The sequence below is a fragment of the Diabrotica virgifera genome, chromosome 5 (genome assembly GCF_917563875.1).
Source record: "Diabrotica virgifera virgifera chromosome 5, PGI_DIABVI_V3a".
Classification (NCBI taxonomy): Eukaryota; Metazoa; Arthropoda; class Insecta; order Coleoptera; family Chrysomelidae; genus Diabrotica; species Diabrotica virgifera.
In genome coordinates, this window is record NC_065447.1 from 30,080,338 (window position 1) to 30,104,037 (window position 23,700).

The following is a 23,700-nucleotide window of genomic DNA, read 5'->3' on the forward strand; positions in this document are numbered from 1 at the left end:
GCCTGTGAAGTGTGGCGTGTAAAGAGAATTCAGAAAAAGAAGATGGAGGTAGCTGAAATGAAATTCTTACGGTAGATGTTGGCTAAGACTAGAAGGGACAAGATCAGAAACAACCTGATTGGCTGGCGAAAGAGTTGGGGTGACTACAGTCTCAAAATAGTTTCAAGAACAAATAATGCAATGATTAAGTCAAGTCCGATGTAGAAATGAGAACTATATGAGATGAACAATAGAACTGTGAGAAGGCGAGGAAAAGTGATATAATGGAAACAAGAAACGAAAACGGAAGGACTATGTGGCAGAAAACTTGATAGAGAATGGTTTAAATAAAGAAGACATGATAGACATCATTGAGTGACGAAGAAGAGTAAAGAACAGCGATTCGTGAAAAGGGAAAAGCAGATGGAAGAAGGAGAAGTTGATAAGATTCACGATTATTGCTTTATAGACCAGTAAGGATCTGTTTTTAGGTGGATGTGAGAGGTGGCGTTCAGATTTTTGCGGATAAAGTTAGGTGATAACTTCGTTAATAATAATTGAGTTATGCTCCTTCTCAAATATGCCCGCAACATTAATAAAAAAAATAAAATATTTAAAAATTTCAAAAAATTTCGTTTTTTTTTCTATTTTTTTTGCTTGTAACTTAAAAACTATTCATTTTAGAACAAAGTTGTATATGAATAAAACAAAGATAATTAAATTTTCTATCAGATGCCATTGGTTAAAAATGTCTTAATTTATCACCCTTGCTTCAAAATAGCAATAAATATAAAATAAGGGGGCAAAACAAGCCTGTCTGTATTCAATGATTTTTCATCACTTAGGTTACACTTGGAACCTTCCTAATTCGCTTAGAAAATTTTTGTAATTTGCTAAAACCGTACACCAAATTTCATTAAAATTGACTTACTAGATTTTGCATAATAATTTTGCAATCTAAACCTTTTTTTTTAATTTAAAATTTTTTCAAATCTTGCATAAACAAAAACTAGAACATACAAAGATTTTTCAATTTTTTTACATATAAAGCACCTTACAGAATTGAAATCGGATTATTTAAGCAGCCTCAGCAATGTTTTAAAGCTATAAACAATTTTTTGGCTTATAAACAAATTAGTGCTGTGGCCAGGAGGGGGTGCTACGGGCTCCTTTATTTAGATGGACTTACCCAAGTTTTTTATGTATTTTGACCCGTATAACACGAATTTTTTGGGTAACAGTTGATCCGGATATCGATAAGATTGTTATAAACAAAGAACTTGAGGAATTACATAACATCGATTTTTCGCAAAATAAAACATTTTTTGTATTTCTTGGGTAATTCTAAGCAAAAAATGTTCTTACAAGTTTTTTCGTAGGATGCATAGTTTTCGAGGTAAACGCGGTGGAACTTTCAAAAAATCGAGAAATTGCAATTTTTTAACGCGAATAAGGTTTGATTAAAAAATAAAATACCAATTCGGCTGACAGCATTTGAAAGTTTAAGTCAAATTATACCGGTTTTAATTATTTGCATTGCTAAAAATTAATTTTTTTATTATTAAACAAAGCTATTTGTTTACAAGCCAAAGAATTGTTTATAAATTTAAAACATTGCTGAGGCCCCTTAAATAATCCGATTTTAATTCGGTAAAGTGTATTAGATAGGTAGAGCACCTCTTTATATGTAAAAAAAATTAGCCAACTTCTAAATGGTCTACTTTTTGTTTAGAAAGATTTTAAAAAATTTGAACTTTTTTAAACACATTTATATTGCACATTTATTATGCAAAATTTATTAGGTCCATTTTAATGAAATTTGGTACACAATTTAAGTATGTTACAAAGAATCTCCTAAGCGGATTACTAAGGTTCTAAGTGTCACCAAAGTGGTTAAAAAATATTGAATAACCACAGACTTATTTTGCCCCCTTATTTTGTATTTATTGCTATATTGCAGAAAAGGTAATACCTTAAGACATTTTTTACCAGTCGTATATCATACAAAATTCAATTTTGTTTATTTTATTTCGGTACGACTTTGTTCCAAAACGAATTGTTTTAAAGTTATAAGCAAAGAAACAGAAAAAAATCGATGTTTTTCGAAATTTTTAAATACTTTAATTTTTTTATTAATGTTCCGGGCATATTTGAAAAGGAGCATAAGTCAATTATTATTACTGAAGGTGTTACCTAACTTTATCTGCAAAAATCCGAATGCCACCTCTTATATCCAAAAATAGACGTTTTTTCGCAGATCCTTACTGGTCTACTAAGTTTTATAAAAAGGTAGGTCAACAGTTTTCTACTTGTGCTATTGTTTCTAAATGAACGCAGCTAATTCATAACTATTGGGTATATTTTATATCTTTTTCTCTATTATATTTAGGTTTATTATTATTTATATGATAATAACTATTCGATGACGAATACGGAGTACATGTATCACCATAAAACGAAAGAAATATGTCATTTTAAAAGTATATTAACTTTATTTTTTATGTTAGTTCTTAAAATCTAGATAGATAAATTAAAAATACTGACCTTCAATATTTTGCCTTTCCCTAACTTCAGACTTGTGTTTAAGAAGTTCTTCTTGAGATTCGACATAGTAAAAGATGGATGCTCCTAAGAGCAAATACAGAATGAACAGACAAAGGAGAACAAACCACTGGGTCTTTGACATCATGTTCTAATAGAAATAAAGCTGGAAAAACATTTTCAAACTAAAGAAAATGTAGTGATGTCTTTGAACCAAAAAGGTGTATATTGCGCATTTTGCGTAAATCAGTGAAATTGTTTAAGACATTTAGCCTTTTTAAATAGATCAAATGAAAATCATTGCATAGTGTTTTGTTTGTCATAATATGATATGTTTGCCCTATAAAATTTTTTTGTATAAAACTAACTTTATGAAATGGTAATTTTTAAATTTATTCTAAATCAAAAGTTTTTTTAACATTATATTATAACGTATATATTACCAAAGTCGCTAAAAGTAAACATCTATACTACCCGAACTCTTTCTTTAAAAGGATAAAAACAGAAAGTGGACATAGATAAAAAAACTTCAAAAATTACAAGAATAGAAATGACCTAGGTAGCGGTAGGTAAACTAAGCTTTATTATAAAAGATCCATAAATTCCAAATAATCTAGAACCAAAGGTTTGGCATACGAATCCTTTCCTCTTAGGCCCATCAAAACTAAACATCGTAAACCCTGGTCAACTAGAGGACTACGTATATCTGCAAAGAACATGCGTTCATTATCGTACCTAAAAAAATTCTCGGACAACATATCCTTCCATGATTACTTTAGGCTTTACAAGAAAATTTACCATAAAGCCATAAAAGCCGCCAAGGAAATTTATTACAATGCGAGGCTGGCTAAATCAGGTAATGTTGCTAAGGAAACGTGGTCTATCGTAAATGAACTGAGAGATAAGACTTCTTCTCCCACCACAATCTCGACTTCTCCTGAGACCCTGAACAATTACTTTGTAAATGTGGCAAAAAATTTAACAAATACTATACCTCCTTCTCAGGATCCGATTTCATATCTTTCTCATAGGAATGTAAATAGTTTCTTTTTTACACCCATAGTATTAGGTGAACTACGCTCTACAATAAATGCCATTAAAAATAAATCGTCATCTGGGACTGATGGCCTCACTCTTAAAATGTTTTCTGCTCTACCTGATTGCACTTTAAACCATCTTACTACCTTAATAAACAGGTCATTCGAAACTGGAGTTTTTCCAAGCTGCCTTAAGACAGCGATAATTATTCCTATACATAAAGGAGGCGATAAAGATCTTGCTTCGAATTATCGCCCTATTGCACTCCTGCCCACGTTGTCGAAGATAATTGAAAGTCTGGTAAAAAAAAGAATCTTATCTTTTCTGTTGAAATACAAATTGCTTACTCCACATCAATTTGGATTCCTGAGTGACAAATGCACGAATGATGCTATGTTCTTCCTTTTCGATCATGTTTACTCCAGTCTAAACAACCATCACTCTACAGCAACAATTTTCTGTGATTTCTCTAAAGCATTCGATTGTGTAAACCATAACATCTTGACTGACAAATTACAGCACTATGGATTTAGGGGAAATGCTCTTAAATGGCTTAAATCATATCTTAATAAAAGAAGTCAGTTTGTGAGGGTTGACACGAAACGTCTTCTTGCATGCCATTAGAATGTGGGGTACCTCAGGGTTCAGTTCTAGGCCCTATATTGTTTCTGATATACATAAATGACATCTCTAGTCTGAACATTAAAGGTAAAATATGTCTCTTTGCAGATGATACTAGTATTACTTGGAGTAACACGGATATTATGGATCTTCGCAATACCATAGCTACAGACCTAGTCACCATTAAATCGTGGTGCGATTCGAATCTCCTGTTATTTAACGTTTCTAAAACCAAAGTCCTACCTTACAACAGTATGATGCAACCTTTAGTACTTAATAACAACAGTCTAGAGGTAGTTGAATCGGTGAAGTTCTTAGGGCTTATTGTGGATAAGTCTCTAAAATGGAACTTGCACATTGATGCCTTACACAAAAAATTAAGTTCTGCTTGTTTTGCGCTAAGATCAGTTGCTACGGAAATGAATTTGTCAACATCTAGGACCGTTTATTATGCCCTTTTTGAGTCTCATCTTCGGTACGCCCTTCCATTCTGGGGTACGTGTTGTGCGACTCAATTTGAGCGTATTTTTAAACTACAAAAGAGAGCTCTTCGTTACTCCCTGAGACTCAATAGCAGAGTTCATTGCCAAGAATTCTTTAAAAAATTTAAAATATTAACTCTTCCTTCTTTGTTTGTTTTTGAATCCGTTTGTTTAATCCGCAAACATGCATCAGAAGGTCCAGAGAGACCCACTCATAACTATCCCCTTAGAAACATGGATCATAATCTTTATCTGCCAACCCCACGGTCTGAGCTGGTTAAGTGCTCTATACTATACAATTCGAGAAAAATGTACAATCACCTGCCATCTAACATCAAATCTATTGCAGCATTTCCCGCTTTTCGTAAGGCCTTGAAAGCTTATTTGCTGGAGAAAGCTTTTTATACAGTGAATTACTTTTTTATAAACGATTTGAATTCAGCAAATTGACTTGTAGGATTATTACTTTCGAGTACTTGTGTACATATTTGCAGCGGCATAGAACTTTTGATTTACTTTCCCTTTGCCCTTTCCTCGTTTGCCTTCTTTTTGCTCTGACGTTGTATACTTATTGTTTGCAAAATTTTTAATTTTTTAATGTGTACTTAATAAATGTAAAATTATATTAAGTAGTATAACTCACGCCATTTACTTGGTGTCTGTTTCTGTTTTTGTTTTGTTTGTAGTTTTTTACTATTTTTTGTTTTTTATTGTATTTTTTATTTTGTATAAGCTTTGTCCACAAATTGTTAAAATTTTTTGACAATAAAGCATACCTTACTTACTTACTTTGACAGGTGCCTCTCTTACCATGAGTTAGGGAATGGAGAAAGTGTCATTGCTAACAAATCTCTCAATAAACTTAGAACTAGAGATTGCAATTGCTGGATCCAGCATTAAGCAATCCAGCTGGATTCAGCGTCTCCTTTACATGCTTGATCCAGCAAACTATGCTGCATCCATCAGCGCGGATCCGCAAACGTGTCTAATTCGAAATACTGTGTTCATGTGTTCATTGGCCTCTTTATTCAAAGCCGTATGTCATCAACAGTTTACTTAGTATGCTGGAACGTTTCTACAGCCTAAAATTTTGCATCGATAAAGTGTTGATAGACATTGATTCTGCGATAAAATTCTCTGCTGGCGAATGGTCAATAATCAATAAGTTGATCGCTACTTTTCAACCAGTGAAACTGGCTGTAAAAGCTCTTTGCAGAAGAGAGTCCACTTTGATAACGGCCGACACAACTATGAAATTTCTCTTGGACAAACTAAACAGACAGGACTCTCTAGCCTTAGTGTTGAGCTATCGGAAGCATTATGCAACAGAACGGCGCCACTCTGAAATTACAGGTACATCAGTCTACTTACAAAATCCAAAAAAGTATGACGAAGGACCAAACAATCCTGGTTATTTCCTAATGCCGAAAAAGACTGCAATACGACAAGAGATGAAAAATCCATTGAGTCGTATAAATAAACAAGTAGTGATTCTAGAACCAGTGCCGGAGGACATAATGAAGATGGGCCGCTAATCCGGAGTCCGTGAATTTTGCTTTAGAACAAGAACTTGCGATTGAACTAAAACAAGAGGGAGAAAATACTTCTATAACCAAACCAATTGGTTATCAAAAAATTACGCAAAGATTTTAAAAAAGGAAATGACTGTTTATGAGACCGAAAGAGCGAAAGGCGATTATTTGTCCATGGTTTATAACCATTTGATGACCTTAAAACCGAATAGCACAGAGGCCGGAAGGGCTTTCTCAAAAAGCGGATATATGTGCAGTTTTGTGCAAAGTAGGTTAGGCGGTAAGATGATAGATAAAATATGTTTTTATGGTCTCAATTTCAAAAAACTAAATAATTCGTATTTCTGTTGTTTATAAATTTAGAATACAGACTGATTTTTATCATGAGATCCAAAAAACGTCCTCAGTAAGCCATGGAAGAAAAATATATTTCTTAAGTTATGTCAGCACACAAGAGGTATTGAATGTTGTGTGTGTGTGTGTGTGTATGCTCCCCCAACAGGTCTGGGTGAGAATGAAAGAAGAGCTTTCTATGATCAATTAGGAGACGTACTGAGTGATATTCCAGCAGAGGAGAAAGTTATAATAGGAGTTGATTTCAATGCACATGTGGGCCAAACCAAGACAGGATATGAAACAATACATGGGGGATAAGGCTTTGGAATTAGAAATGAATCTGGAGATGACATGCTTGAATTAGCAACAGCATTGGATATGGCGATTATTAACACATTCTTTAAAAAGAGAGAAACTCAACTTATTACCTACAAAAGTGGACAACATCAATCCCAAATAGACTACTTCATGATAAGGAAAGAAGACATACGTGAATGCAAGAACTGCAAGGTAATAGTTAGTGAGACAGTAAGCCAACAACATAAGCTGCTCGTTCTGGACATCGAAGTAAAAAGCGAAACCAAACAAAAATATCGGAGAGGACCACAAAAAATCAAGTGGTGGCTGCTGAAAAATGAGAAAGAAGGTCTATTCATGAGAAGAATAGTAGAAAAAATATGTTGGAACATGAAAGGAAGCCCTAATACAATTTGGAGAAAAATAGCCAGTAGTATTAGAGAGACTGCTATTGAAATACTTGGGAAAACATCAGGAAAAAGTTTGAGGATAAAGAGACTTGGTGGTGGTCAAACTAAGTACAAGGAAAAATAAAAGAGAAGAGAAAATTATATAAAAAGTGGCAAGAAACCAGATCCGATACAGATCTTCAAAATTATATGGTGGCGAAAAAAGAAGCGAAAGTAACAGTAGCAAAAGCCAAAGCAGAAGCGTATTCAAACCTATACGATCAACTTGATACCAGGGAAGGCGAAACGAAGATATATAAAATTGCCAAACAGAGAGCAAAGAAAGCAAAAATTTTAATCAGATTAGATGTATCCGAGATGAAAATAATAAAATACTAGTTCACGAAAGGGATGTCAAAAAGAGATGGAGAAAGTACTTTGACAGCTTATTAAATGAAGAATTTGACAGACAGCCTGTAGAGTCAACGGAGACAGTAGCAGCAATGGTCACCAAAATAACCAACGAGGAAGTGGCTCAAGCGCTTCAAAAAATAAAGAAAGGAAAAGCGGTAGGAGTAGATGATATTCCTGGGGAAGTATGGAGAGCATTGGGAGAGACAGGAACAAGGTGGCTAGCAGGTCTATTTAATAGAATTATGGAGGTTGGACAAATGCCAGACGAATGGAGAAGCAGTATACTGGTACCTGTTTACAAAACATAGACGGATACGTGAAGAGACCTAAATATCCGAGAATCAATTTGGCTTTATGCAGGGTAGATCAACAACAGATGCAATTTTCATTAAAAGGAAGTTGATGGAAAAATACAGGAGTAAAGAAACAAACGCTCATATGGTATTCATTGATCTTGAGAAAGCATATGATAGAGTTCCTCGAGAGATTCTGTGATGGTCACTCAATAAGAAAGGAGTCCCTGGTGAATATGTAAAGATTGTGAGGGATATGTATGAGAGAGTAACGACTAGTGTTAGGACAGGTGTGGGAGAGACTGATAAGTTTCGTGTAAAAGTAGGATTGCACCAAGGCTTTGTGCTTAGTCCGTATTTATTCTCAATAATTTTGGACCAGATAACAGCGAAACTACAGGGTAACATTCCATGGTGCTTAATGTATGCTGATGATGTCGTGTTAGTAGGAAATAGTGAAAGAGACTTAGAACAAAAACTGGAACAGTGTAGACAAGCTCTGGAGGAAAAAGGTTTAAAACTTAGTAGGACAAAAACAGAGTATATGGAAAGTTCATTTAAAGATGGAGCTACTACAAATAAAATGGTATTTTTGGATGGTGAAATGATTGTGAAAAGCAATTGTTTTAAGTACCTAGGTTCGGAATTACAGAGTAATGGAGAAATAGATGGAGATGCATGCAGTAGAATTAGGGCTGGATGGATGAAGTTCAAAGAAGCGAGTGGTGTGTTGTGTGACAGAAAAATTCCAAAGAAGCTGAAGGGAAAATTCTATAAAACAGTCATAAGACCGGCTATGATGTACGGAACTGAATGTTGGGCAGTGAAAAAGAAAGAGGAATAACGAATACATGTGTCGGAATGAGAATGCGCTTAGATAGATGAGTGGAGTGACAAAGAAGGATAAAATTAGAAATGAGTATATTAGGGGAAGTCTAGGTGTGGCACCAATTGATGCCAAAATGAGAGAGTATAGGTTAAGATGATTTGGTCATGTTCAACGTCGAGACGTTAATCACCCAATACGAAGAATAGCTGAAGTGCAGATTCCTGGAAGGAGTAGGAGAGGAAGACCAAAGAAGACCTGGGGGGAGACGATAAAGCAGGACATGTTGGTAAAGGGGATTAACATTGATATGACCCAAGATAGAATTGTGTGGAAAAATGCAATTAGGGAAGCCGACCCCACATAGGGATAAGGCAAAAAGAGAATGAATGAAATGTCAGCCCAAAATTGCCGTTAATGAAATTTGCTTCAAATGAACCACTCTTAGAACAGACAAGTTAATTTGGATAAAATTTGATTCGTGGAAATTCTCAGCCGACACAAGCAAAGTTGAACAAAAGTTGTTCAAAAATGAACAATAAAAAAACATTTCAACAATAAAAAATCGTGTTTTTATTCTGAATCCAAATTTTGCTGGATCCGCGCTGCTGGATCCAGCTGGATTCAAACCAATCGTGCAAAAATCCAGCTGGACTGAAAATACTGCTGGATTGCAATACCTACTTAGAACAACTTAAAAACCAATTGGAAATCGTGAAAAGATAATTGATAACTTGGGGACCAAAAGCACGTAGACGAGGCATAAAAAGACAAAAAAGATGGATCGACGACATTAAAGAAAAGATAGGGAAAAACTGGGAGATGGGGAGAAAACACAAGATTGCTTAGGTCCAGGACTAGACCAGAAAAGGCTGCTAAAGCAGAAGAAGAAGAGTTTTGTTAATTATGTGCCATTCTAATATTTCTACAAGAAAAACAACCCTTATCGATGTATTAAAAAGTTGATTCCTAAAAATTAGACACGCATATTAGTTCTAATAAAATCAATTCATTTCTTGTATGAAATACAATGTACATCTATGGGGTAATATGGGTTTTTAAATATTTTATTTTTATGGTAAAATATTTAAGCTCTTATATAGGTATATTATTACATATGGAGGTCGCATATATTCAATTTCAAGTTTTTTTTTTCAATTTTAAACCGTTATTGTAAAAATCATGTTTTAGTACAAATTACATAATATATTTATCTAACCTTAATAATATGTTTGGTTTAGGATATAAGCAATATATTTTAAGTTTTTTGTTATGATTTATTTACTATTTCGAATTAACCTCGCAAAATGCAATGAACTGTATTCAACGAAAAGCAAAAAGTTAATGTGATTAATAATAAATACTGTATTATTGGAATGATATATATAACCATGCAACTGTATTTTGTGTTTTGTAAATATTACACCTAGAAAGTGTCATATCCCGATATTTACTTCATCAGGGATGTTATTTTTTATTTCTACTGACTATGATTAATCAAATGGATCATTAGTGTGGCATTCATTCATTAACAATAAGTAAGTTTTGAGTGTTTTCTTGTACCGATATGTTAATGTGGTCAGGAAGAAAACATATAATACAAGGCAAGGTAGATGGAAGAAGAGGGCCAGGTCGAACAAAAACGTCATGGCTTAAAAGCCTGAGATAATGATTTAACAAATTATCTGCATTACTTTTCCGAGCTGCTGTCAATAAAATTACCATAGCCACTTAGATAGCCAACGCTCTAGCACTAGCCAAGAAAGAAGAGAAAACATAGATAATTATCGAGGAATATGCATTCAGTCTGCAACATCTAAACTTTTCAATAGGTAGTTTGAAAGCTAAGCAGCTATCTTGGTTGTGCCAGTGGGCTTAGCCTAGAGTCTAGAGTCTGAGTGGGGATTTTGGTTCGAACAAAATCTACAGCTACTAACTTAGTAAAGATCTATGCTTCTCTGCAAGACGACTGACCTCATTTTTAAGGTTTTAAAGTTGCACGAGCCATCTCATTTCTACATTTTATCTTATTATCTGTATCTAAGGATCTAATTGTTCGATAATATAATACCCTAGATATTTAAAATTAGATCTTCTTTGTATTGGTTGTCTTTCTGTTTGTAATTATGTATTTTGATAATATAAGCGACTATAAACATATATTTTATTTTAGAACAATTAATTTCTAGTCCCATCTCCTATCCCACCTTATTAATGGACTTTAAAAAACATTGCAAACCATTTAAGTCATCGCTCAATATAACTGCGTCATCTGCGTATCTGATTGTATCTACAAGTTTTCCATTAATTTTTAAACTATATTATAAGTTGTGCAAAGCACGTTTAAAGCACATCAAAACAACCATCGTAAGGTACTAAACGTTTAAAAAGTGTCTGATCCAAAGAGCTTGTCAATAATAATAAAAAGATATGATATAACCTATACAATTATAGACAGTCAAAAAAATGACAAGTGTAGTCACAACAAGGGACAATAGCTTCAGCGGAGTTAGGCTCAGTTGAAGACATTTTTGGAACCACATCACAGCTTATAGAGTTTGTATACTAAAGCAGAATAGAATGTTTTATGCTTACTTATAAACAAAATGAAGATTTTTCATGATCTTTTACGTTTTATACGATGGCAATTACGTTCCCTTCTACGTGGTTGGAAGTGGTTACGTAGTTAATAACAAAGGTTGGTAAATTTTTAGTCATCTTAAGTCAAAGAGTACAATTAGGAAATATAAGACAGTATATTTACAGTAAGACTTTTTACTTATTTTTAAAATCAGTACTAAGAAGATGTAGTATCAGTGCTAGAGGACTTTTCTTTTGAATATTTATTTCGTATCTATTACCCATAATGAATCATCAAAGTCGCCATCCACCTGTTAAGGTTAAGATTTTCACTTGAAAATGACACTGACATTATTATATCAATTGAAAAAAATCAAGGAAAAAAGAAAAATATATTGCAAACTTCTAGCATGATATTTCTTACAATCGAGTTAAAGACTGTAGGTATTTAATTATGTATTCAAAATTTTTGAGTTATACCTAATTTTTGTAATTATGTATATCATTAGTATGGTATAACTCGACCCAAACCCAGACATCCAAAGTGAAAGTTATCCTCCAACACCAAATTGTTCTATATGGTCCACATAATGTTCAGAAAAAAGTCACACCATTTTGAGCGTTGGGTTTGGGGTGGAGAGGGGGAGAAATCGGTAAATTCGTAGTTTTTTACGTTTTTCGTCAATATTTCTAAAACGGATTAGCATAAACAACCTTCTATACAAAAATGTTCTACATTAAATTTGAAAAAAAGGCTCTACGCTTAATCCTTCTAAAATGAACGGTTCCAAAGTTACGGAGGTAGTATAGTATAATTGGTCCAAAAAAAAGCCTAACTCAAAAATCCGAAGTAAAAGTTTTCCTTCAACACCAAATTTTTCAATATGGTCCACATATTGTTCAGTGAAAAGTTACACCATTTTGAGCGACCGGTTTGGGGGGAGATGGGGGAGAAGTCGGTAAATTAGTAGTTGTTTTAAGTTTTTCTTCAATATTTCTAAAACTATGTTTTAGCGTAAACAGTGTTCTATACAAAAATGTTCTACATAAAATTTAAAACAAAAAAGGTCCTATACATAATTGTTATAAAATCAACGGTTCCAGAGTTACGGAGGGTCAAAAGTGGAGGTTTTCTATACTTTTTATATTTTTTGGGTAATTTATAATATTATATTATTACTGAAAAAAGAAATTTTCTTTAACAGGATTGTGTTTTGCAAATAAAATTTATTATTTCAGTGGCCGATGGTATGTTAGTGATAAGCCCTTAAAGAAACGTCAACCTCACCACTCAAAATCATCATCAATTTTCCAAAAATTATAAAAAGTATCGAAAACCTCCACTTTTCACCCTGCGTAACTCTGGAACCGTTCATTTTATAACAATTATGTATAGGACCTTTTTGTTTTAAATTTTATGCAGAACATTTTTGTATAGAACGTTGTTTACGCTAAAGCATAGTTTTAGAAGTATTGACGAAAAACGTAAAAAACTTTACTAATTTACCAATTTCTCCCCCATCTCCCCATCTAACCGGACGCTTAAAATGATGCAACTTTTTACTAAACAATAACATATTATGTGGACAATATAAAACAATTTGGTGTTGGAGGAAAAACTTTTACTTTGGATGTTTGGATTAGGCCTTTTTTTGGACCAATTATACTATACTACCTCCGTAACTTTGGAACCGTTAATTTTAGAAGCATTATACATAGGACTTTTTTTATTTATAATTTTATGTAGAACATTTTTGTATAGAAGGTTGTTCATGCTAAACCGCATAGTTTTAGAAATATTGGCGAGAAACGTAAAAAACTACAAATTGACCGATTTCTCCCCCCTCTCCCCCCCCCCCAAACCCAACGCTCAAAATGGTGTGACTTTTTTCTGAACATTATGTGGACCATATAGAACAATTTGGTGTTGGAGGATAACTTTCACTTTGGATGTCTGGGTTATGCCATCTTTTGGATCAATTGTATCATACTACATAATATGAAATATATAAAATAATTTCTAAATGGGTTTTCTTCCTTATTTTGTGTTATTTGTGTTTATCATAGTCTGTTTTTATAATAAGTTTTTGGGTAAATATTAGCTATTCAATTTTTTTTATACAATGTATCACATCAGGTTTTTACATAATATTTGGGATAATATTGAAAATTATAAGATACATTTGTTATTATTCCATATTTCGATTTCAATATCGGAAGATGATTACTTAACTGAGACCGTTATTTGCCAAAATTGTTTTCTACGCAAATATGAGGTGGTTTTAATATATTTAAATCATTTTATCATTGTCCCTTTTTCATGTAAAAGTTGGTAACTACAGTAAAACTTCTCATTTCAGTCAATCGTCTTAAGAGGATACCACTATTAAGGATATATTTTGAACCTAATTATTATGTTTATATGGACTTTCGATCAATAAATGTATAATTCGAAATTGTTGACATTTATGTGCAGTCAGATAAAAAGCCGGGTAAAAACTAAGCCATGGTTTTTGGTGGATTAAATGTAAGAAGAGGTATCCAGTATTTCACAGTACAGTGGAACCCCGATAAGTCGGCCTCCGATAACCCGGATCGATTTTGATCAGATAAAATAAAAATGATTTCACTTTGACTGAGTTTTTTTACCAAGAAATAAACAATAATGTATACAACTGTACGTAATTTAGATGTACTGGACATAAGTATTTAATTTTTTTGGCAATTATAATTAAGTTTATCTGTAAGAGTACCGTATTTTATTAATTTTTACCATATTCTCCGGCTAACCCGGATTTTTGATAAACCGGATCGGACGCGGTGCCGTTTAATCCGACTTATCGAGGTCCCACTGTACATTTTTTGAACACAGAAAGACTGCGAGTACCCGTTAGAACTGTATTATATAAAATGTGGTTTTGGCACATTTGGTTTTGGCAAATGTGGCAAGTTAAATTTGCCACAGAATTAATTAAAAATAATAATAAGGTATTCATTTTTAAAAATAATATTTAAATTTTAAAAATACAGAAAACATGTTATTAAACTTCGCGCTTGTCTATAGTACCGCTTACTATACCACTATTCAGTAACTATTATTTGTAATTTTATTTTTAATAAGAATTGTTACATCAAAGTATGAAGTAAAATATCAATAAAAGACGATGTTGAAAGACAAATAAATAATAAAGCAAATACTTGTCTATGTCGCATTGTATCACGATTTTGTGCCAAATAAGTTTATACAAAAAGCTTGTGAAATAAACAAAATAATGCCAACAAATAACAAAAAAGCTAGAAGCCGATGGACTAAGAGGCATATATTAAATACCTACTCGTTTAATTCTAAAACTAAAAACTTTTTATTATAAATTATTATCTCTCTAATTATATGTAATAAAAACAAATTGAAATTAAGACAAGACGTCACAATTAAACAGTCCATAATAACACATATAACCCCCAATTCAACAACAAGAACAGTAGATAGTACTAACTTTCGATTTCCTTTCTTTTTTTAACTTCGCCACGAAGGATTTCCAATTCATGAGGGTGTTCAGAAATATAAAATACGAAAGCACCAAATAGTAGGTAAACAATAAAAAGGCAGAAAAGAATCAACCATTCCGTCTTGTTCATTGTTGTCATTTCTAGAAACAAAATATAATAATACTCTGAGCTAATTAGCAAAATTCATGAAAAAGTTATTTACCAGCAACTTTATTGCTGGAATCGAAATATAAGATCCTATATATTAATAATATAGGTATGCAAAGTCCGCAGATAGTGTGCTACTTTTTTTATAAACAAAATGGCGCCGACAAATTTATTTTTTTAAATTATTGCTCTATAACTCCGAAGATTTTAAATTTACAACAAAAATACTCAAATAAAAATTTACCGCAATTAAATTCTGCATAGAGATATGTTTTTCACGATTTGCTCCGACGAAAATTTTCCTCGGAAAATGCGGGTTTTCCTAACAAAAACTTTAATTTTCAAATAAAGTTTTAGGTAGGTAGTTATTAATCAATAATTAAATAACTTAGTGACATCAAAGCTTTCTTGGTATATATTGTATTTCGGTCAAAATTAAACGAATATTTTAGCAACAATTCAATTGTTAATTAACAAATTACGATCGCAATAATAACCAAAATAATCATGATACATTGATCAAACTTATAAATATTATAAAGATGAGATGCTTATTTAATATTTTATCGACAAGATATAAATTTTTCTTTTTTTTGCATAATTTTTAAATTTTGAAAAAAAAATAGTTATAATACGCTGGTATTATTAGTAAAGTACAAAGAAAGGTTATTTACCAGCAATTTTATTGCTGGAATCGAATTATAAGATCCTACATATTATTAATATAGGCATGCAAAGTCCGCAGATAGTGTGCTACTCTGTTTATAAACAAAATGGCGCCGACAAATCTTATTTTTTTTAATTATTGCTCTATAACTCCGAAGATTTTAACTTTACACCAAAAACACTTAAATAAAAATTCACGCCAATTTAATTCTACATAGAAGCATGTTTTTTTTGATTTGCTCCGATAAAAATTTTTCTCGGAAAATGTGGGTTTTCCCAACAAAATCTCGAATTTTCAAATAATTTTTTTGGGCCAGTAATTATTTATCAATAATTATATACCTTTGCCTCAAGCCGGTGAACATGAAACGAATATTTTAGCAACAATTCAATTGTTAATTAACAATTTACACTCGCAATAACCACCAAAATAAGCATGAGACATTGATCAAACTTACAAAGATTGTAAAGGTGTGATGCCTATTTAATAGTTTGTCGACAAAATATAAATTTTTCATTTTTTTGCATAATCTTTAAATGTTTAAAAAAAATTTTTATAAAAAAATTAACATTTCTCAGAAATTGTTTATTATACTCTAATTTTATAAAATACTTAAAATTCGTATTTCATAGTTCTTGAAAATGAATGCTTTAAAAAATTTTTCCAACTATTTGCAAAAAAGTTATGAAACAGCAAAGTAAATATACGAGAGCTCCGTTGTTTATAATTTGTTTTAATTGTTTCAAAGCTTAAAAGTAAGTCTATGGTACAATCTAATTACTCACAAAGAATGTCAAAAATTAGTGCAATGGTTATATTTTAATCAAAGATTAAAAATACTTTTTTTTTTGTAATTTTTAGCGCAAAAGTAGGCCTGATATAGAGTCGGAGCTAAAATGTTCACTCGAAGCGACTGACACGCAGCATACATTATTTATAAAAGTGTACGTCTCGCGCGGCCGGTCGTGGCTCCGAGTGAAAATTTTAGCTACAGTACTGTATTATTCTACTTTCGCGCGTGTAAATGACAAAAGAATATATTTATAATCTTTAATTAAAATATAACGATTAAACTGATAATCGATATTTATTTGTAAATAATTAGCTTGTACTTTAAACTTACTTCTACGCTTTGAAATAATTAAAAAAAAATTATAAACACCGTAGAAATCGTATGTTTATTTTGCTGTTTCATAACTTTTTTGCAAATGGTTGCAAAAAAGTTTTAAAGCATTCATTTTCAAGATACTTGAAATGCGCAGTTTAGGTATTTTTTAAAATTACAATATAATGAAAACTTTCTGAGAAACGTTAATTTGTTTATAACTATTTTTTTAAACATTTAAAGATTATGCAAAAAAATAAAAAAATTATATTTTGTCAACAAAATGTTAACTAGGCATCTCATTTTTATAAGATTTCAAAGTTTGATCAGTGTATCATAATTATTTTGGTTATTATTGCGACCGTAAATTATTAATTAACAATTGAATTGTTACTAAAATATTCGTTTAATTTTCATCAGCTTCTGTAACTATAATCTAAGCCAAGAAGGCTTTTAAGTCACCAAATTATTTAATTATTGGTAGATAATTACTTATCTAAAACTTTATTTGAAAATTAAAGATTTTGTTGGGAAAACCCGCATTTTCCGAGGAAAATTTTCATTCGAGTAGATCGGAAAAAACACGTCTCTATCCAGAATTTAATTACGGTGAATTTTTATTTGAGTGTTTTTTTTTTTGTAAAATTAAATTCTTCGGAGTTATAGAGCAATAATTGAAAAAAAAACACGATTTTCGGGCGCCCTTTTGTTTATAAAAAAAGTAGCACACTATCTGAGGACTTTGCTTACCTATATTATTAATATATAGGATCTTATAATTCGATTCCAGCAATAAAATTGCTGGTAAATAACTTTTCCCCCAAAAATGGCCTCTTCTCCGATAATCAGCCCAGACTATAAGGATTTGATAAGATTTTGTCAAAAAAATTATATGTAAGTAGATTTCTCAAAAAAAGGCAGACAATTTTATTAAACATTATTAAGTTTGATATTGGCATACAATATTACACACTTCTCTTAAACGTCTTGAGGTACAAATAGGTTTTGGTAACTTTCTACCTAGTCAAGCAAAGGTTTTATTGTCATGCTCTCTCTCTCTAGTTGTTTTCTCAATACTGGATGGTGTGATTTCCTACCGTGCGAGTAACTATCTTTTGCTATCTATCATCTATCTTGGGCTACTCTCATAGATTTAGGGAATGTCTGCCACTGGCTTTCTGCAGTTTTCCAAAAATATAAAGCTCTTATGATTACTTCTTCTTCTTCTAAGTGATTCAGTGAATTTGTACTCTACGAGCTCTTAAGTGGGAAAGTTTTGGGGTAGTTCTGATTTCTTTCATTATATATAGATTTTGGGCTGCTAAATCCGAATATGAGGTTTGCGGACAAAATTTCTTGCCGGAACATTGAATAAATCGCGAAAAAATCTAAAAATTTCAGCTTTTTTCCGCTTTTTTGCTCAAATCTCGAAAACTATTAACTTTTAGTAAATGGCCTGTTAACATAAATTAATGTACTTAAAATTATCTACAAATATCACTATTTACTTTTTTTTTTCAGACGAACCGTTCGGTCTAAAGTGCAAGTTGAAAATTGCCAATTTTTAACGGTCTCGGCAAAACTCACTTTTTACATTCCAAAACTTTATTTTTTATTAGAATGCTGTCATTTGATAAATTTCTCCTAGTTTTCTGTACAAATAATAAATGTTAGTTTATAATATGAATATGGTAGGTCTCTTCTCACAGCTTCCATGAATCCATTCCATCCTAAAATACCGAGAATGACTCTGCTTTTCCCTTAGAGCCACAGAAGATCAGGCACAAATGGAGTCACAGTTTCAGTTGGTGTGAACATTCCCTTCGGATCTTGATTTCTGATAAACCTTAAGGTTTTGTCCTTTCAAAATGTATTAGTTGAACAGCTCTCTGACTTCCATAAATCTCAGGTGCGGATTTAGTTTTTAGCCGAGGAATGGATTGGTTAGGAGCTATTGCATGTTTTGGTGCAATACAATAAATGCCATCCATGACGTAAAAAGTGTGGTATCCGTCGATTGTATGTACGTTAACCCTTTCTGTCCCAACGCTGCATATATATGTTTTTGAAAAAGTGGGTCTGTATTCCCAGCCGCCGTATATATACGTTCAAGGTGTTATGGTCTCGATTTACCAAAGCCGAAAATATGCGTTGCTTATAAAATTTTAGACCCATTGGTGTCCCAATGCAGTAGAAATATCGAAAATGTTAGATTATTGTTCCCAAAGCCTCAAAATGTTGGCACCTAAGACAGGTCATGCGGACCCATTGCCGTATATATTTGTTCACATATTTTAGATATATGCTATATTGTAGTACTGGTGGCAACGCTTATAGGTAGCTGCTAGAAGGTGAAGCGTTTGTAGCCACAGAGAAGACCAGAAAAAAAAAAGAAGTGGATCGATATACATGTGCGCAAGATGCGGAGTCGGCCTTTGCGTAGTGTCATGTTTTGAAGAGTACCACACAAAAGAAAATTTTTAATGTTAATTTACATTACATTATTTTTTTTAAGTTAGTTACATTTTTTCAAATTGGTTTTGCTCTCTGATGAGTATACTTTTGAAAAGAAAACGTTTAAGTTGGTTAAAAAAACTCATTAAAAAACATGTTTTGGTCATTTATTTGTTTATTTATATTCGATGTATATAAAAGGCAATGGGACTCTAAGTATGAAAAAACTTTTGGGATTGAGAGACCAACATGCAAATTAAGGCCTGGCATAGAAAGGGTTGAAATCAGCGTTTTCGTACACCTGTTGTTTAAAGCACGGCTGGTCAATTTTCTGCGGATCGCATGCGATTGCTGACACTTCCAGATAAGCAACACGCTTGCTCAAAGTCTTGTAGCGGCAGTAAGGCCCAGATAGTTGGTCTCACCATTCCTTGCAGGGTTGGCCGTTTTCTCTACAAAAAGTACGGCTCAAGAAAATAGGTTGATGCAGTTTCTTCCTTGGGGTTTTGTTTATCCTATTCAGAAACTGTTCGACTGGAAGTGTCAGCATTCGCAGGCGATCCGCAGAAAGATGACCTGCCGTGCTTTACACAGCAGGTGTACGATAACGCTGATTTTAGCGTACATGCCAAAACATGTAGTAGCTCCTAAGCAATCCATTCCTCGGATAAAAAGAAACCCGCGCCTGAGGTTTATGGAAGTCAGGGAAGCTGTTCAAATAATTAATTTTAAAAAGACAAAACCTCAAGGTTTATCAGAAATCAAGATAGCAGATCCGAAGGAAATGTTCACACCAACTGAAACTGTGAATCCATCTGTGCCTGATCTTTTGTGGCTAAGGAAACAGCAGAGACATTGCCGGTCTCTTAGGACGGAATGGACTCAAGAAAGCTGTCACAAGAGACATACCATACCTATGAACTAACATTTATTATTTGTACAGAAAACTAGGAAAAATGACAGTATTCTAATAAAAAATAAAGTTTTGGAATTTAAAAAGTGGGTTTTGTCGAAACCGTTAAAAATTGACAATTTTCAACTTGTACTTTAGCCCGAACGGTTTGTCTAAAAAAAAGTAAATAGTGATATTTGTAGATAATTTTAAGTACTTTAATTTCTATTAACAGACCATTTACTAAAAGTTAATAGTTTTCGAGATTTGAGCAAAAAAGCGGAAAAAAGCTAAAATTTTTCGCTTTTTTCGCGATTTTTTCAATGTTCTGTAACGAAATTTTGTTCGCAAACCTCATATTCTGACTCAGCAGCCCAAAATCCATATATAATGAAAGAAATCAGAACTACCCCAAAACTTTCCTAGTCAAAACACAATTTTATTGAATCAAAGAGGCTTGCTAGAAAATCAAATAGGCCAGGGACGAGTCCGAATTTTAAGCAATTGAAAGATTTAGAGGGTTTAAACTATCGACTATCATAATTTTGGTTTTTTGTTTATCGATCTTGAGTTTCAGTTTCCACCAGCTGTAGCCAGCTTGACATTTCTTCTTTCTAATTCAGTTATAGTTGTATAGAAATACTTCCATTCCATTTGTCAAGTATTTTTGTCATTTTAATATATTCCCCGCAAATTTTGAAGGGACTTGGATATCGAATAGGTAAGTCTTTGATAGACTTCATAATGGCTGTAAAAGGGTTAAACTTAGTTCCATTTCTGGTCCCACAACATCTACAACATTTAAAAGGCTTTGTATACATTCAAGTCATTTTTTCGTTTACTACTGGATCTATTTTCATTATCATCGTCATCATTAATCTCTTAAGTGAGTCTCGCCATCAAGTAAGTGGATACTTACTATCCAGCTGGTTGATATTGTATTATGCTTACGGTTTTTTTAATATCATAGACGTTAATCATTCAGCCAGTCGCAATCAGATTATAGTTTATCACTAGCTCAGGGGAGTAATGTGTAGTGTGGGTATTGAGTAGAGTCTAACAAGGTATATAAGAGCGTCATTAATATTCAGCTGAGTGGAGTGCTATTGTCCAAGTTGTGAAATTATATAAACAAGGGATCATTTCATAAAACAGGTAGATCCCTTGTTTATGGAATTTTACAACTCGGATAACAGCACCTTGCTCAGCTGAGTATTAGTGACTCTCTTATAAACCTTGTTAGACTCTACTCAATACCCACACTACACATTACTCCCCTGAACTAGTGGTAAATTATAATCTGATTGCGACTGGCTGAATGATTAACGTCTATGCCATTAAAAAAACCTTAAGCCTAATACAATATCAAACAGCTGGATAGTAAGTAGGGGTGTAATAATGACTCTCTTACATAGTTTGGTTAGACAGTAAATGTCTTGTTACTTAGTAAAATCGACTTCAATATTTAAGATTTCGTATACTAATACTATATCGTCTTATTTTCGCAGTTTTTTTTGTTTTTTCATCCACATTATTTGTCTAGAATATTTTATCCAAACTCTTATCCCTGAAAGGAGCCTTTTATACTGATTATATTGTAGTGATTTGATAAACTGATTGTGATTTCTTCTTCTATTATTTTATTTTATTCTGATTAGCTGAATATTTGTTTATTTTATTATATAGTCAATTTTATTAACGAATATTATTATAATATGGCCATCAATGTGTCTTCCGAAAAATGAGAAACAAATTTATGTGGAGTATAATACAAAGTATACTAATAGGCTTGGTCGTTTATCTGAATTTCCATTAACCATTTAGTTTACATTTAAATATTTTACATTAGATTTGTCAACAATTTCAGTTGCTCCTCTTTTAAAAATGCGTTTAATTTTTATTTTGCATAAATTCTTTTGAATAGTGCGGCAGATTCGTGCAAATATTATAAGAATTGTGCATTTAATGATAGAAGCATATAATTTGGACCACATATACTACACATATAAAAGTTCAAAATTAGATATGAGGCCATCTCAGATTTTGCCTTTTACAAAAATGGCGGGATTCAAAATGGCGACTATACAGGGTGAGGCAGATAAAAGTCCTATTAGAAATATCTCGAGAACTAAAGGAAACAGAATCATGAAAATTGGAATGAAGGGATTTTGAAGAGAGATCTCTTTAATGAAAATATTTTCATCGATTTGCTACTTCCGGTTATACCGAAAGTGGCTCATAACTTCGTTTTTTTAAATGGAACATCCTGTATATTTTTACATTTTTGGATTATCCTGGATGTCTTCTTTCTTAAAATATGAGGTTTTGTAATTTTATACAGGGTAGTTTAAGAGACAATTACGTTTTTTTTTCTTAATTTCCTAGCAATATGCACACCCTGTAGAATAGGGAACTTGCATAAATTTTTAAATATTAAAATGATATTAAAAAACATAAGATAACATGATATTAAAACGCTTGCATGCGAAAAAAACAAATATTTTTAACCCGTACGCTAATTACGACGCTTTGAAAATGCTATAAAATTCAAATATCTTAGGAGGCTCTTGAACGTCCTTCTATTGGTTCGACGTCACGGGCCACGGTCAACCGGTCTAGCAGTCGGAAACAACGCGATTAGGATAGGTATCACGGGTATATTACATTTTAATCGTCTTTAATGGAAAATTCCTAGGTATGATTTATGTTCATCTTATATATTGTAATAAGTAGTTCCCCAATCAGCTTAGTTTTAAACTGAAATTGATAAAGTTGAGTGCTACTTTGTAAAGAGTTTAAAACGCATAATATGACGGACGAGGATTTTTCAAAAGGTCAATCTGACTAACTTACCTACCGTTGATGTCTTCATGGTGGCAACTTTTATAAAAAGTGGTGAAAGCTATTCAATTGGAGAAATGCGAGGTGTCAAGGCAAATAAGTAAGAGTTATTAATAAGCATATTTAAACCGTTTATAACAATAGTTTGGTACCATTATATTATAGTATAAGGTTTATCCCGTGGGTTTGATCTACCTACCTCTAATCGAAGGATTTCGTATATCCTCGAAAAGATTACGGTGTAATTTGCATTATAATAAAGATTATATTTTATTGTCATGTTTATTAGTACCTACTTTAGCCTTTCATTATTGTGTTCAAAGCCTTCAAGAAAAGATTATGGTGATTAGCAGACGTACCGATAGAACCTGTACATAGCCAACAAAATCCGTCTTTACAAAGATAATAATACGCATAAATAAGAAGAATAATTATTGTAATTCTACAAGTTAATATCTTTATCATCTCAGCTTATACTTACACCGCATCCCACGGTAGACCGCAAGCTATAGTAGAAACCCGACTGTAGACCGCATACTATAGTAGCACCAATACTTTTTAGTTACTCTTACTTTTATTACTAAAAGTTTTGTTTATTTTTAAGTTACTTGTTTCTTCCTTGTTCTTCAACACAAAAAACGACAAAAGTAATTTCATAAAAAAGAACATTTTGATACATGTCAACAGAGATAAAATGTTAATATTTTGCCTGTCACAGAAAAAATCATTTTTGCCACAGAGTAAATCAAGATATTG

General features: G+C 32.5%; 1 protein-coding gene across 3 annotated transcripts in view; it reads right to left on the bottom strand.

Moving 5' to 3' along the window:
- The window catches only part of LOC114334824 (open rectifier potassium channel protein 1), a 185,368-nt gene that overhangs the window by 117,521 nt on the left and 44,147 nt on the right, over positions 1 to 23,700 (bottom strand). The window contains exon 2 of one of the 3 annotated variants that reach the window (XM_028284942.2): positions 2,524 to 2,686. The exons of 1 other annotated variant lie outside the window; for it this stretch is intronic. In XM_028284942.2, the coding sequence (XP_028140743.2) occupies positions 2,524 to 2,668 (145 nt within the window). In that variant the 5' untranslated portion in view covers positions 2,669 to 2,686. Of the gene's footprint in view, positions 1 to 2,523; positions 2,687 to 14,825; positions 14,979 to 23,700 lie in introns of all 3 variants that reach the window. One more of the 3 variants, XM_028284924.2, reaches the window with a different exon arrangement.